The sequence below is a fragment of the Lampetra planeri genome, chromosome 9 (assembly GCF_965212315.1).
Source record: "Lampetra planeri chromosome 9, kcLamPlan1.2.h2, whole genome shotgun sequence".
In the NCBI taxonomy this organism is placed as follows: Eukaryota; Metazoa; Chordata; class Hyperoartia; order Petromyzontiformes; family Petromyzontidae; genus Lampetra; species Lampetra planeri.
Window position 1 is genome coordinate 618,564 of NC_136115.1, and position 15,390 is coordinate 633,953.

The 15,390-nt window shown below is 62.0% G+C and overlaps 1 protein-coding gene and 1 long non-coding RNA gene across 2 annotated transcripts in view; one reads left to right on the forward strand and one right to left on the reverse strand.

The window, feature by feature from the left end:
- LOC144720522 (PH and SEC7 domain-containing protein 1-like) overlaps positions 1-15,390 on the reverse strand; it is a 35,904-nt gene that overhangs the window by 8,185 nt on the left and 12,329 nt on the right. The window contains exons 6-11 of the mRNA XM_078597301.1: positions 14,632-14,675; positions 13,832-14,082; positions 13,026-13,096; positions 12,257-12,414; positions 11,642-11,786; positions 568-711 (exon numbers count right to left, since the gene is read on the reverse strand). Coding sequence (XP_078453427.1) covers positions 568-711; positions 11,642-11,786; positions 12,257-12,414; positions 13,026-13,096; positions 13,832-14,082; positions 14,632-14,675 — 813 coding nt within the window. The remainder of the gene's footprint in view (positions 1-567; positions 712-11,641; positions 11,787-12,256; positions 12,415-13,025; positions 13,097-13,831; positions 14,083-14,631; positions 14,676-15,390) is intronic.
- Positions 12,712-14,630, forward strand: LOC144720523 (uncharacterized). Its single transcript, XR_013585772.1, has 2 exons — positions 12,712-13,034; positions 13,875-14,630. It is a non-coding gene; the product is annotated as an uncharacterized LOC144720523 (long non-coding RNA).

Sequence of the window (15,390 nt, forward strand, 5' to 3'; positions counted from 1 at the left end):
ATGGAGTGCTCGCATGCGAAAATGCAGACCCCGATTCTCCTGCTCGTGTCCTACCACCACCGTCAATATGCTTACCCAGTATTGGACACGTGACGATGAAGACAACGATGGTGACGATGATGATGATTATGACATGGCTCGGTCTGCAAGCCCTGGCGAGATTCCGCACGGTGCACCGGTCCCGGGGGAGCTGGCACGGCGGTGTTGGTGCGGCGCTGTCTGCGGCGACACGCCCGCTAGAGTAGCTGGCTTCTAACCTGCCCACCCCGAGGAACATCCATCATTCGGGGCTCGCAGATTCAATTCAACTCACTGGGGCCGTGACGAGAGCGTTCCTGCTTTGGCCCCCGAGACCCCCCCCCCCCCACCTGGTGTTGAAAGGTGCCGTCCCGCGTCCGTGATACGGATTCTGCCTCCAGGGGGAGCCCTCACACAGCGCAGCTCAACCTCAGTTGAGTGAGGACAGTCGCTGGTGCGGTTGCTTAACGTCCGTGTGGTGCCGGTCACCCACCCCCCTTGAGAGAAGGCTACGTGGGGCATCTTTGGCACACACGTGCAGGGGTGCACCTCGAGCAGCAGGTAGGTCTCGCGCAGCCGGTGCTCGTGCTGCTCCTTGGAGCGCGAGCGCCGATCCGGCCGCGCCTCCTGGTGCTGGGCCAGCTCCGTGCAGAGCGCCGCCAGCCGGTCCGCGTGGCACCGCATCTGCTCCTCCTTCGAGCGCCAGCAGAATCAGTGCCAGCAGAATCAGCGCCAGCAGAATCAGCAGCCAGCAGAAGTATCGGCACCAGTCGTACGCGCATCAACAGCGGCAACAACACCAGCTCAAGCATCAGCAGTATCGAATCTAATTGTATATTTTGGGCGCCTTTACTCAAAGCGATTGACATGGCTTACAAAAGGGTGACAGGGGCGTGCTACAAGGATTGAGGAATGATTGACAGTGATACAGGGGTACTTAGGGGATCAGGAAAGGGCTATAGGGGTGGAACGGGAAGGAGTGGAGGGGCGAAGAGGAAGAGAATGGGTAATAGAAAAGAGGCGATACTTTTAAAGAGGAATGGAAGGAGGTTAAGGAGGGGGACTGCTTCATGTACAGGGGACGTTGATTCCAGTGGAGGGGTGCAAGGAGGGAGAAGGCTCGAACATGGGGATTGGGCACAGGGAGACGGAGGGACAGAGAGAGAGAGAGAGAAGATTGGGAACGAAGAGGATGAGAGCCGACATGGAAGGAGATGACAAAGTTTCAGCAACACGTTCACCGTCATCAGAAGCAATGTCAGCAGCAGGAGCATTCGCAGTATTAACAGCTGTCTAATGCAGCAGTAGCTTCAACAGTATCAGCAGCATCAGTATCAGCATCAGTATCAGCAGCAGTAGTAGCAAAAGTGTTGACACCAGCATTACGAAGCATCATCATCATCAGAAGCAGCACCAACAGCTATATCAGCAGCCGTGTCAGAAGCAGCGCCATCAGGAGTAGTGATCTGAGCAGCAGCAGTAGGATTAGCATAGTTGGTTTGAGCAACAACAGGCAGCAGCAGCAGCAGTAGCTGCAACAGCTGCACCAGCACGATCAACACCAGTAGAAGCAGCAGCATTAGTATCAGCAGCATTAGTATCAGCAGCATTAGTATCAGCAGCATTATAACAATTATCAATATGTTATGATCATGCTAATTATCATCGTCATGTTTTGGTGCTTTATTGTCGTAATCACCAACAGCATCAGCATGTCATCACTTTCACCTCCATCATCATCAGCACCATCACATACTCACCCCATTATCCTTACTGTCCCCCCCACACTCACACTCCCCCCACCCCATACAGCCGTCTCCATCCACAGCCCCCTACCACCCCCACCGCCACCCCAGCCTCTCTCCCAGGAGGACATCGTTAAACCACAGCGAGTGGCCACACGCTTCGGAGTCAAATATAAAATAACTCCCCCCCCTCCCTCCGCCTCCTGTGCAAGCCACCTGCAGCACCCGGCAAGATCACCAGCATTGATTCCAGCAAGCTCGACTCTGCTGATGAGAAGACTCTGGGTGTCAACACCGGTCCAGAGTGCTGCTTGTCTTGCATCGATGCTGCTGACATGAAGCACTCCCAGAAGGCCGTGCGGCTGACGGGTTGTGTAACCAAAATAGTTTTACTCTGTGGAAGGGCGGCCATGTGAAGGAGGCGACGGATCGTCTGCGTGAGTTTATTTTGCGCAAGCATCGCTTCTTCAGCGGATTTCAGCTCTAATAGATATTTGAAAAACAAAGCTGACATTTAGCGCGAATATCGTCCGGCCTGTGCAAGTTAATGATACAACCATTGTTGGCTTGGCATGATCTCAAAGGGAAAATCTTCTCTTCTAAGCCCATTAAATATTACGGTCTGGCGGGTGATTGATTTCCCTACGAGGGCAGGGTCAGGCTAAAGTCCGACATCGCTCCACGTCTCGCGCTCGAACACTCACACTAACCATCCCCATCACTCGTCCGCGCACAAAGTCACTTGCCCCCCCCCCCCCCCCCGTGCAGTGTGACGCCGTCGCCCATAGAAACCGGATGAAGCCGGCGAGCACGGACTGGTGACGAGAATGATGGAGTGGTTGTAAGTTCCATCGAGCTATTCCACCCCCCGCCAATTACACCGGGGGCGTCTCACAGCGCTGCACCTCATCGCATCTCGACGCGTTTGAAAGGGCGCACCCCGAGTGGCAGCTGTCCCTGTGCAGCACGAGGCGACTCGTCACCTGACGTGCACAGGGGCTTCAGGCTGCCCCTAGGCAGGAGAGGGCGGTGGTGGTGGCCGCTCCGCATCATCCCAACTGAGTGACCTGCGGGGGCCGTTTTAGAATTTGGGCAAATATATACCCTGACGTCAGTATTCTGTCAGCCAATTAGTGAGGAGTGTTTCTACACGTGGGAAGAAACAGGAGCACCTGGAGAAAACCCACGCGTGCGAGGGGGCAACACTCTATCCCATGCAGTAGTCCGTGAATACATGATGCCGCCACACTGGTGCGCGATCCACCAACCCTCGCGGCCTCCACCACCGCCCGGCTATGACGTGTGGGCCAGGAGATGGCAGTACAGCAAGTGGGTTCGCGGACTCATCTCGAGGCAGACCTTTAGAGAAGGCCATCCCCTTGTTTGTGTCGCGAGTCCCTCCGGTTTCCTCTCACTCAAAGCCAAACAGCTCCGCGTGTAACCAGCGAACTCTGAGCTCCACAGCCACTAATTGCTCGCCGGGGTGTGGGGGTCATGGTGGTAGGGGTGTGGGGTTATGGGGGTAGGGGTGTGGGGGTCATGGGGGTAGGGGTGTGGGGTTATGGGGGTAGGGGTGTGGGGGTTATGGGGGTAGGGGTGTGGGGGTCATGGTGGTAGGGGTGTGGGGTTATGGGGGTAGGGGTGTGGGGTTATGGGGGTAGGGGTGTGGGGTTATGGGGGTAGGGGTGTGGGGGTTATGGGGGTAGGGGTGTGGGGTTATGGGGGTAGGGGTGTGGGGGTTATGGGGGTAGGGGTGTGGGGGTTATGGGGGTAGGGGTGTGGGGTTATGGGGGTAGGGGTGTGGGGTTATGGCGGTAGGGGTGTGGGGGTCATGGGGGTAGGGGTGTAGGGTTATGGGGGTAGGGGTGTGGGGGTTATGGGGGTAGGGGTGTGGGGGTCATGGGGGTAGGTGTGTGGGGGTCATGGGGGTAGGGGTGTGGGGGTCATGGGGGTAGGGGTGTGGGGGTTATGGGGGTAGGTGTGTGGGGGTCATGGGGGTAGGGGTGTGGGGTTATGGGGGTAGGGGTGTGGGGGTTATGGGGGTAGGGGTGTGGGGTTATGGGGGTAGGGGTGTGGGGTTATGGGGGTAGGGGTGTGGGGGTTATGGGGGTAGGTGTGTGGGGGTTATGGGGGTAGGGGTGTGGGGGTTATGGGGGTAGGTGTGTGGAGGTTATGGGGGTAGGGGTGTGGGGGTCATGGGGGTAGGAGTGTGGGGTTTATGGGGGTAGGGGTGTGGGGTTTATGGGGGTAGGGGTGTGGGGGTCATGGGGGTAGGGGTGTGGGGTTATGGCGGTAGGGGTGTGGGGTTATGGGGGTAGGGGTGTGGGGTTTATGGGGGTAGGGGTGTGGGGTTTATGGGGGTAGGGGTGTGGGGTTTATGGGGGTAGGGGTGTGGAGGTTATGGGGGTAGGGGTGTGGGGGTTATGGGGGTAGGGGTGTGGGGGTTATGGGGGTAGGGGTGTGGGGGCTATGGGGGTAGGGGTGTGGGGTTTATGGGGGTAGGGGTGTGGGGTTATGGCAGTAGGGGTGTGGGGTTTATGGGGGTAGGGGTGTGGGGTTATGGGGGTAGGGGTGTGGGGTTTATGGGGGTAGGGGTGTGGAGGTTATGGGGGTAGGGGTGTGGGGTTTATGGGGGTAGGGGTGTGGGGTTATGGGGGTAGGGGTGTGGGGGCTATGGGGGTAGGGGTGTGGAGGTTATGGGGGTAGGGGTGTGGGGGCTATGGGGGTAGGGGTGTGGGGGTCATGGGGGTAGGGGTGTGGGGGTTATGGGGGTAGGGGTGTGGGGTTATGGGGGTAGGGGGTTATGGGGGTAGGGGGTGTGGGGGCTATGGGGGTAGGGGTGTGGGGTTTATGGGGGTAGGGGTGTGGGGTTATGGCAGTAGGGGTGTGGGGGTTATGGGGGTAGGGGTGTGGGGTTATGGGGGTAGGGGTGTGGGGTTATCGGGGTAGGGGTGTGGGGGCTATGGGGGTAGGGGTGTGGGGTTATGGGGGTAGGGGTGTGGGGGCTATGGGGGTAGGGGTGTGGGGGTTATGGGGGTAGGGGTGTGGGGGTTATGGGGGTAGGGGTGTAGGGGTTATGGGGGTAGGGGTGTAGGGTTTATGGGGGTAGGGGTGTGGGGTTATGGGGGTAGGGGTGTGGGGTTATGGGGGTAGGGGTGTGGGGGTCATGGGGGTAGGAGTGTGGGGGCTATGGGGGTAGGGGTGTGGGGGTCATGGGGGTAGGGGTGTGGGGTTTATGGGGGTAGGGGTGTGGGGTTTATGGGGGTAGGGGGGTGGGGTTATGGGGGTAGGGGTGTGGGGTTATGGGGGTAGGGGTGTAGGGTTTATGGGGGTAGGGGTGTGGGGGTTATGGGGGTAGGGGTGTGGGGTTATGGGGGTAGGGGTGTGGGGGTCATGGGGGTAGGGGTGTGGGGGTAGGGGTGTGGGGTTTATGGGGGTAGGGGTGTGGGGTTATGGGGGTAGGGGTGTGGGGGTAGGGGTGTGGGGTTTATGGGGGTAGGGGTGTGGGGTTATGGGGGTAGGGGTGTGGGGGTTATGGGGGTAGGGGTGTGGGGGTTATGGGGGTAGGGGTGTGGGGTTTATGGGGGTAGGGGTGTGGGGGTTATGGGGGTAGGGGTGTGGGGGTTATGGGGGTAGGGGTGTGGGGTTATGGGGGTAGGGGTGTGGGGGTCATGGGGGTAGGGGTGTGGGGGTTATGGGGGTAGGGGTGTGGGGGTTATGGGGGTAGGGGTGTGGGGGTTATGGGGGTAGGGGTGTGGGGGTCATGGGGGTAGGGGTGTGGGGGTTATGGGGGTAGGGGTGTGGGGGTCATGGGGGTAGGGGTGTGGGGGTTATGGGGGTAGGGGTGTGGGGGGTCATGGGGGTAGGGGCGTGGGGTTATGGGGGTAGGGGTGTGGGGGTTATGGGGGTAGGGGTGTGGGGGTCATGGGGGTAGGGGTGTGGGGGTCATGGGGGTAGGGGTGTGGGGGTCATGGGGGTAGGGGTGTGGGGCTATGGGGGTAGGGGTGTGGGGCTATGGGGGTAGGGGTGTGGGGTTTATGGGGGTAGGGGTGTGGGGTTATGGGGTTAGGGGTGTGGGGTTTATGGGGGTAGGGGTGTGGGGGTTATGGGGGTAGGGGTGTGGGGTTATGGGGGTAGGGGTGTGGGGTTTATGGGGGTAGGGGTGTGGGGGTTATGGGGGTAGGGGTGTGGGGGTTATGGGGGTAGGGGTGTGGGGGTTATGGGGGTAGGGGTGTGGGGGTTATGGGGGTAGGGGTGTGGGTTTATGGGGGTAGGGGTGTGGGGGCTATGGTGGTAGGGGTGTGGGGGTTATGGGGGTAGGGGTGTGGGGGTTATGGGGGTAGGGGTGTAGGGGTTATGGGGGTAGGGGTGTAGGGTTTATGGGGGTAGGGGTGTGGGGTTATGGGGGTAGGGGTGTGGGGTTATGGGGGTAGGGGTGTGGGGGTCATGGGGGTAGGAGTGTGGGGGCTATGGGGGTAGGGGTGTGGGGGTCATGGGGGTAGGGGTGTGGGGTTTATGGGGGTAGGGGTGTGGGGTTTATGGGGGTAGGGGGGTGGGGTTATGGGGGTAGGGGTGTGGGGTTATGGGGGTAGGGGTGTAGGGTTTATGGGGGTAGGGGTGTGGGGGTTATGGGGGTAGGGGTGTGGGGTTATGGGGGTAGGGGTGTGGGGGTCATGGGGGTAGGGGTGTGGGGGTAGGGGTGTGGGGTTTATGGGGGTAGGGGTGTGGGGTTATGGGGGTAGGGGTGTGGGGGTAGGGGTGTGGGGTTTATGGGGGTAGGGGTGTGGGGTTATGGGGGTAGGGGTGTGAGGGTTATGGGGGTAGGGGTGTGGGGGTTATGGGGGTAGGGGTGTGGGGTTTATGGGGGTAGGGGTGTGGGGGTTATGGGGGTAGGGGTGTGGGGTTATGGGGGTAGGGGTGTGGGGGTCATGGGGGTAGGGGTGTGGGGGTTATGGGGGTAGGGGTGTGGGGGTTATGGGGGTAGGGGTGTGGGGGTTATGGGGGTAGGGGTGTGGGGGTCATGGGGGTAGGGGTGTGGGGGTTATGGGGGTAGGGGTGTGGGGGTCATGGGGGTAGGGGTGTGGGGGTTATGGGGGTAGGGGTGTGGGGGTCATGGGGGTAGGGGCGTGGGGTTATGGGGGTAGGGGTGTGGGGGTTATGGGGGTAGGGGTGTGGGGGTCATGGGGGTAGGGGTGTGGGGGTCATGGGGGTAGGGGTGTGGGGGTCATGGGGGTAGGGGTGTGGGGCTATGGGGGTAGGGGTGTGGGGCTATGGGGGTAGGGGTGTGGGGTTTATGGGGGTAGGGGTGTGGGGTTATGGGGTTAGGGGTGTGGGGTTTATGGGGGTAGGGGTGTGGGGGTTATGGGGGTAGGGGTGTGGGGTTATGGGGGTAGGGGTGTGGGGTTTATGGGGGTAGGGGTGTGGGGGTTATGGGGGTAGGGGTGTGGGGGTTATGGGGGTAGGGGTGTGGGGGTTATGGGGGTAGGGGTGTGGGGGTTATGGGGGTAGGGGTGTGGGTTTATTGGGGTAGGGGTGTGGGGGCTATGGTGGTAGGGGTGTGGGGGTTATGGGGGTAGGGGTGTGGGGTTTATGGGGGTAGGGGTGTGGGGTTATGGGGGTAGGGGTGTGGGGGTTATGGGGGTAGGGGTGTGGGGCTATGGGGGTAGGGGTGTGGGGTTTATGGGGGTAGGGGTGTGGGGCTATGGGGGTAGGGGTGTGGGGGTTATGGGGGTAGGGTGTGGGGGCTATGGCAGTAGGGGTGTGGGGCTATGGGGGTAGGGGTGTGGGGTTTATGGGGGTAGGGGTGTGGGGGTTATGGAGGTAGGGTGTGGGGGCTATGGCAGTAGGGGTGTGGGGTTATGGGGGTAGGGGTGTGGGGTTTATGGGGGTAGGGGTGTGGGGCTATGGGGGTAGGGGTGTGGGGTTTATGGGGGTAGGGGTGTGGGGGTTATGGGGGTAGGGGTGTGGGGGTTATGGGGGTAGGGGTGTGGGGTCATGGGGGTAGGGGTGTGGGGTCATGGGGGTAGAGGTGTGGGGTCATGGGGGTAGGGTGTGGGGGTTATGGGGGTAGGGGTGTGGGGGTTATGGGGGTAGGGGTGTGGGGTCATGGGGGTAGGGGTGTGGGGTCATGGGGGTAGGGGTGTGGGGTCATGGGGGTAGGGTGTGGGGGCTATGGGGGTAGGGGTGTGGGGGTTATGGGGGTAGGGGTGTGGGGTCATGGGGGTAGGGGTGTGGGGTCATGGGGGTAGGGGTGTGGGGTCATGGGGTTAGGGGTGTGGGGTCATGGGGGTAGGGGTGTGGGGTTATGGGGGTAGGGGTGTGGGGTTATGGGGGTAGGGGTGTGGGGTCATGGGGGTAGGGGTGTGGGGTCATGGGGGTAGGGGTGTGGGGTCATGGGGGTAGGGTGTGGGGGCTATGGGGGAAGGGGTGTGGGGGGTTATGGGGGTAGGGGTGTGGGGTTATGGGGGTAGGGGTGTGGGGTCATGGGGGTAGGGGTGTGGGGTCATGGGGGTAGGGGTGTGGGGTCATGGGGGTAGGGGTGTGGGGTTATGGGGGTAGGGGTGTGGGGTTATGGGGGTAGGGGTGTGGGGTTATGGGGGTAGGGGTGTGGGGCTATGGGGGTAGGGGTGTGGGTCATGGGGGTAGGGGTGGGGGTCATGGGGGTAGGGGTGTGGGGTTATGGGGGTAGGGGTGTGGGGCTATGGGGGTAGGGGTGTGGGGTTATGGGGGTAGGGGTGTGGGGCTATGGGGGTAGGGGTGTGGGGTTATGGGGGTAGGGGTGTGGGGTTATGGGGGTAGGGGTGTGGGGCTATGGGGGTAGGGGTGTGGGGTTATGGGGGTAGGGGTGGGGGTCATGGGGGTAGGGGTGTGGGGTTATGGGGGTAGGGGTGTGGGGTTATGGGGGTAGGGGTGTGGGGTTATGGGGGTAGGGGTGTGGGGCTATGGGGGTAGGGGTGTGGGGTCATGGGGGTAGGGGTGGGGGTTATGGGGGTAGGGGTGTGGGGTTATGGGGGTAGGGGTGTGGGGGTTATGGGGGTAGGGGTGTGGGGTCATGGGGGTAGGGGTGTGGGGTCATGGGGGTAGGGGTGTGGGGTCATGGGGGTAGGGGTGTGGGGTTATGGGGGTAGGGGTGTGGGGTTATGGGGGTAGGGGTGTGGGGTTATGGGGGTAGGGGTGTGGGGTCATGGGGGTAGGGGTGTGGGGTCATGGGGGGTAGGGGTGTGGGGTCATGGGGGTAGGGTGTGGGGGCTATGGGGGAAGGGGTGTGGGGGTTATGGGGGTAGGGGTGTGGGGTTATGGGGGTAGGGGTGTGGGGTCATGGGGGTAGGGGTGTGGGGTCATGGGGGTAGGGGTGTGGGGTCATGGGGGTAGGGGTGTGGGGTTATGGGGGTAGGGGTGTGGGGTTATGGGGGTAGGGGTGTGGGGTTATGGGGGTAGGGGTGTGGGGCTATGGGGGTAGGGGTGTGGGTCATGGGGGTAGGGGTGGGGGTCATGGGGGTAGGGGTGTGGGGTTATGGGGGTAGGGGTGTGGGGCTATGGGGGTAGGGGTGTGGGGTTATGGGGGTAGGGGTGTGGGGCTATGGGGGTAGGGGTGTGGGGTTATGGGGGTAGGGGTGTGGGGTTATGGGGGTAGGGGTGTGGGGCTATGGGGGTAGGGGTGTGGGGTTATGGGGGTAGGGGTGGGGGTCATGGGGGTAGGGGTGTGGGGTTATGGGGGTAGGGGTGTGGGGTTATGGGGGTAGGGGTGTGGGGTTATGGGGGTAGGGGTGTGGGGCTATGGGGGTAGGGGTGTGGGGTCATGGGGGTAGGGGTGGGGGTTATGGGGGTAGGGGTGTGGGGTTATGGGGGTAGGGGTGTGGGGCTATGGGGGTAGGGGTGTGGGGTCATGGGGGGTAGGGGTGTGGGGCTATGGGGGTAGGGGTGTGGGGGCTATGGGGGTAGGGGTGTGGGTTCATGGGGGTAGGGGTGTGGGGTTATGTGGGTAGGGGTGTGGGGTTATGGGGGTAGGGGTGTGGGGCTATGGGGGTAGGGGTGTGGGGTCATGGGGGTAGGGGTGGGGGTTATGGGGGTAGGGGTGTGGGGTTATGGGGGTAGGGGTGTGGGGCTATGGGGGTAGGGGTGGGGGTTATGGGGGGTAGGGGTGTGGGGTCATGGGGGTAGGGGTGTGGGGTCATGGGGGTAGGGGTGGGGGTTATGGGGGTAGGGGGTGTGGGGCTATGGGGGTAGGGGTGTGGGGCTATGGGGGTAGGGGTGTGGGGTCATGGGGGTAGGGGTGTGGGGCTATGGGGGTAGGGGTGTGGGGTCATGGGGGTAGGGGTGGGGGTGATGGGGGTAGGGGTGGGGGTTATGGGGGTAGGGGTGTGGGGTTATGGGGGTAGGGGTGTGGGGCTATGGGGGTAGGGGTGTGGGGTTATGGGGGTAGGGGTGTGGGGTCATGGGGGTAGGGGTGTGGGGTTATGGGGGTAGGGGTGTGGGGTCATGGGGGTAGGGGTGTGGGGTTATGGGGGTAGGGTGTGGGGGTTATGGGGGTAGGGGTGTGGGGTTATGGGGGTAGGGTGTGGGGGTTATGGGGGTAGGGGTGTGGGGTCATGGGGGTAGGGGTGTGGGGTTATGGGGGTAGGGGTGTGGGGCTATGGGGGTAGGGGTGTGGGGCTATGGGGGTAGGGGGTGTGGGGTCATGGGGGTAGGGGTGTGGGGCTATGGGGGTAGGGGTGTGGGGGCTATGGGGGTAGGGGTGTGGGGTCATGGGGGTAGGGGTGTGGGGTTATGGGGGTAGGGGTGTGGGGTTATGGGGGTAGGGGTGTGGGGCTATGGGGGTAGGGGTGGGGGTCATGGGGGTAGGGGTGTGGGGTTATGGGGGTAGGGGTGTGGGGCTATGGGGGTAGGGGTGGGGGTTATGGGGGTAGGGGTGTGGGGTCATGGGGGTAGGGGTGTGGGGTCATGGGGGTAGGGGTGGGGGTTATGGGGGTAGGGGTGTGGGGTTATGGGGGTAGGGGTGTGGGGCTATGGGGGTAGGGGTGTGGGGCTATGGGGGTAGGGGTGTGGGGTCATGGGGGTAGGGGTGTGGGGCTATGGGGGGTAGGGGTGTGGGGTCATGGGGGTAGGGGTGTGGGGTTATGGGGGGTAGGGGTGTGGGGTCATGGGGGTAGGAGTGTGGGGTTATGGGGGTAGGGGTGTGGGGTCATGGGGGTAGGGGTGTGGGGTCATGGGGGTAGGGTGTGGGGGTTATGGGGGTAGGGGTGTGGGGTTATGGGGGTAGGGTGTGGGGGTTATGGGGGTAGGGGTGTGGGGTCATGGGGGTAGGGGTGTGGGGTTATGGGGGTAGGGGTGTGGGGCTATGGGGGTAGGGGGGTGGGGCTATGGGGATAGGGGTGTGGGGTCATGGGGGTAGGGGTGTGGGGTTATGGGGGTAGGGGTGTGGGGCTATGGGGTTAGGGGGGTGGGGCTATGGGGGTAGGGGTGTGGGGTCATGGGGGTAGGGGTGTGGGGTTATGGGGGTAGGGTGTGGGGGTCATGGGGGTAGGGGTGTGGGGTCATGGGGGTAGGGGTGTGGGGTTATGGGGGTAGGGTGTGGGGGTCATGGGGGTAGGGGTGTGGGGTCATGGGGGTAGGGGTGTGGGGTCATGGGGGTAGGGGTGTGGGGTCATGGGGGTAGGGGTGTGGGGTTATGGGGGTAGGGGTGTGGGGTTATGGGGGTAGGGGTGTGGGGGCTATGGGGGTAGGGGTGTGGGGGTTATGGGGGTAGGGGTGTGGGGTCATGGGGGTAGGGGTGTGGGGGTTATGGGGGTAGGGGTGTGGGGTCATGGGGGTAGGGGTGGGGGTCATGGGGGTAGGGGTGGGGGCTATGGGGGTAGGGGGTGGGGTCTGCGTGGTCTCACAGGAGGCAGCTTGGTGGCCATGGACGGCAGGAGCGGGCGGCTGAAGCGTTTGGTGGAAGCCGTGGCCGCCGGGAACGGAGGCGAAGAGAACTCCGCAGCGACCACATTGATCCGGAAAATCCACGACTCCATCTCCTCGTGGCTCCTGGGAGGGAGGGGAGAACTCGATTTGTGGTGTTGGTGTTGGCAGTCGAAGTGGCGATGGTGGTGGTGGTGGGTGTGGAACGTGGTGGAGTTGTAGTTCTGCTGGAGGTGGTGGTTGTGATAGCAGTCGTGGTTGTTGCGCTGCTGGATGCCACAGCTGGCATCGCGGTTGTCGGTTGTAGTGATTGTGGTTGAGGCCGTGCGTGGTGCACAAAGGAGGGAGGAGGATGTTGGTGATCATCCTCATGATGTTGATGATGGAGGAGGAAATCGGTGGTTATGAAAATTATGATAATGGTAGAGGAGGAGGGAAGAGAGATAGGGGAGAGGGAGGAGGAAGGAGGGTGGAGGGGGGAGGAGGGGGGAGGAGGGGGGAAGGTGGTGGAGGCGGGGGGAGGCGGGGGGAGGAGGGGCAAGGGGAGGGGAGGAAGAGGAAGGGGTGTGGCGCAGGGGCAGAGCGCGCTTCCTCACGGCGCCTGCAGGAGCAGCACCCTCCAGTCGGCCGTGACGAGGCGCAGCACGTGGGGCCGCTTGCCGTAGTCGCGCGCCATGGAGGCGGCGCCGTGGTGGATGCTCACCGCGTTGCGCAGCTCCTCGTCCGTCAGGGGACCCACGGGGCCCTTGTCCCCCTGCAGCGCCACCACAACCGCCACAGCCGCACTCACAAATCCGGCGCTGCGGTGGATCACGGGAAGATTCGCGAAACTTCCGATCGTGCGAGGCGTGGGTGGTGTTCTCCGGCTACTCCGGGCACTCTGTCCGCACGCGACGGGCGCGGCGTGTTCAGTGAGCGCGGCGGGCCCTGTGACGGTGGCCTCGCTGCACTTTGCCTGCAGCTCTTTGCAAGCGAGAAGCTTGTCGGGGAGACGGCGTGCTGGGGGTTAATGGGGATGTGGGCAGGGGGCGTGGGGGGCAGTGACCTGGTGGGCGGTGAGGGGCCACACCTGCCTAGACTCGGGTCCCCCCCCCCCACCCACTCTGCCACCGCCACCGCTGTCTGCTCTGCCGTGCGCTCTGTAACCCAACGCTGCGGCCAGCTGCCGTTGTTCGCATGGAGCGAGCGACAGCTCGAGAGGTCGATCGTCAAATGTGCAACATCTGCGGGACCCTCGCAGAGGGAAGGAAGCAACGGCGCGCTACACTGCTGGCGCTCGTGGCCGCCAAGGAGCTGTTACAACATTCTACTGGCTTGCCCCGCGGCTCCCCACACCACTCCTCCGCCAAGCCCACTCACACTCACCTTGTGCAGGTAAAGCACCATTCCCCGCAGCACAGCTGTGAATGCCTTCCAGCCGCGACGACCTTTGGGAGCTGAAGGTGTCGGTAATGGAGATAGGGGACACAGCGGTGACTCACACAGCCAGTAACTCACCAACCTGCCGATCCACCCACCCATATAGCCACTTATACTGGTAGGAACCACCTGGTTCCACCAGCCCACAGGGGATTATTGTGTCTGTCCGACCGTCGTGCATCCAAAAATGGGAGGGGTGGGGCTGGGTGGAGAGGGGAGGGTGGGAGGGGCTGGGTGGGGAGGGGCTGGTCACCCCGTGGTGCCCTTATAAAACTCACCATTTAACCTACTCACGCCGGCTTGTGCCCGCCCTCACAGTCGGCCATATTTGCGGAATACACCACGCCGCCGTTGACCCTGGCCATTGACCGAGCAACCCAACGTTCCTACCATCTCCCTCCGCAGGAATGTGTTCTACATATGTACCCACTCATTCAAGCATCTATCCACCCGCCCACACACCCTTACAACCGCCCGCACACCCACACACCCAGCCATCCACACACCCAGCCAACCACACACCCAGCCAACCACACACCCAGCCAACCACACACCCAGCCACACACACCCACCCAGCCACCCGCCCGCCCGCCCACACACACAGCCACCCACACACCCAGCTACCCACCCACCCACACATCCAGTCACGTACCCACCCGCCCGCCCACACACCCACCCACTCATCCACACACCCACCCACACACCCGCCCATACACTCGCCCACACACCCGCCCACCCACGACCACACTCACTGCGCCGGCCGTCGATGTCGGCGTGGGTCTTGCGCACCAGCAGGCCCTGCTTGTGCGTGGCGGCGCCGGGGTCCGGCACCAGGTCCAGGAAGGGGTTGCTGCCGCTGCTGCTCAGGCGGCCGGGCATGGGGCGACTCCCGCCGGAGCCCCCCACTCCCAGACGGCCCCCCGATCCGTCCCGGCCACCCCCGGGGCGATCCCCGTGGTCCTCCACCAACTCCGAGAGCGAACGGCGCAGCTCCTCATCGTCACTACCGGGGGGTGAAACACGTGATGAGGAGCATGATGATGATGATTGTGACGATGATGGTGATGATAGTGGTGGTGGTGGTGGTAGTTATGGTGATGATAAGGGTGATAATGGGGATATTAATTATTTTGGTGGTGGCGGTTTTGATTATTGTAATGTGGATGGTGATGATGACAGGGATTATAATGTTGGTGAAGTCAATGATGGTGCGATAGGAATGGCTATGGCGGTGTTACTGGTTAAGATTTTGGTGTTAGTTATGACAACGGCGATGATAATAATGATGCTGATAAACCTTATTCATATAATGATGATGATTGGGCAATAGTTGTGATGAAGCTTCTGCATCTGGTGATGATGCTACAGATGCTGTTGCTGATGATGAATGCCTTCCACTGAACACGCAGTCTGTTTTACCGAACTCCAGTCCCATCACCTCCACCACGTAAATGCATTTAAATGTTCACAGTGGCAATAACACATACGCCCAATGACAACAACTGCAATAATAATATGAAATTAAATAATAACAACAGATGACATCACTCACATGGCCCATTCAAGCTTCTCGTTCTTGATGGAGTTGTACAGTGCCTGCAACCCACACAACAACAACAACAAGAACAACAACAAGAAAGCTCTTAATGCAAAAGAATTCGATTCCAGATCGAATCACGATGGTCACAAATCGTGACGATGAGCCGAGTCTCCAGGGGCAGTTGGGGGGGGGGGGGTTTATCACGTGATTAATATTCTCTCATCATCAACATCATTTTCACCGCCATAATCACCACCACCACCATTAACACCACAACAACCAGCACCATCATCAACAGCATCATCACCTCCACCATCATCAACAGCATCATCACTCTACTATCATCAGTAACAACTCCACCATCATCTCCCCACCTTCCTCTCCGACTCGGGATCGGCCTTGCCCCCTCTCGCAGTGGGCCCCCCACGCTGCCTCGTGGGAGACGCCGCCGGAGCCCTGCGGGGGGGCCGACGATTCTGCTGCTGCTGCGAGGGGGGCCCCGCCGAGCGAAACTCGGAGACTGCCACGAGGCCCCCGGAGCCCCCCCCGAACCGCGAGTGGCCCCCCAGGTCGATCGGGGGGGGCAAGCGGGAGAGGCCCGCGCACGAGTTGGCGCTGTTCACTCCGATCATCGTCGCACTCGTCCTCACGACGCGAACTCGTCCTCACGACGCGGACTCGTGACACGGGAACCCAGGGCTGCGGCGTGGTGCAGGCAGCAGTGCTCACCGGTCTAGATCACCAGCTCTAACCAGCTCTAACCAACTTTAA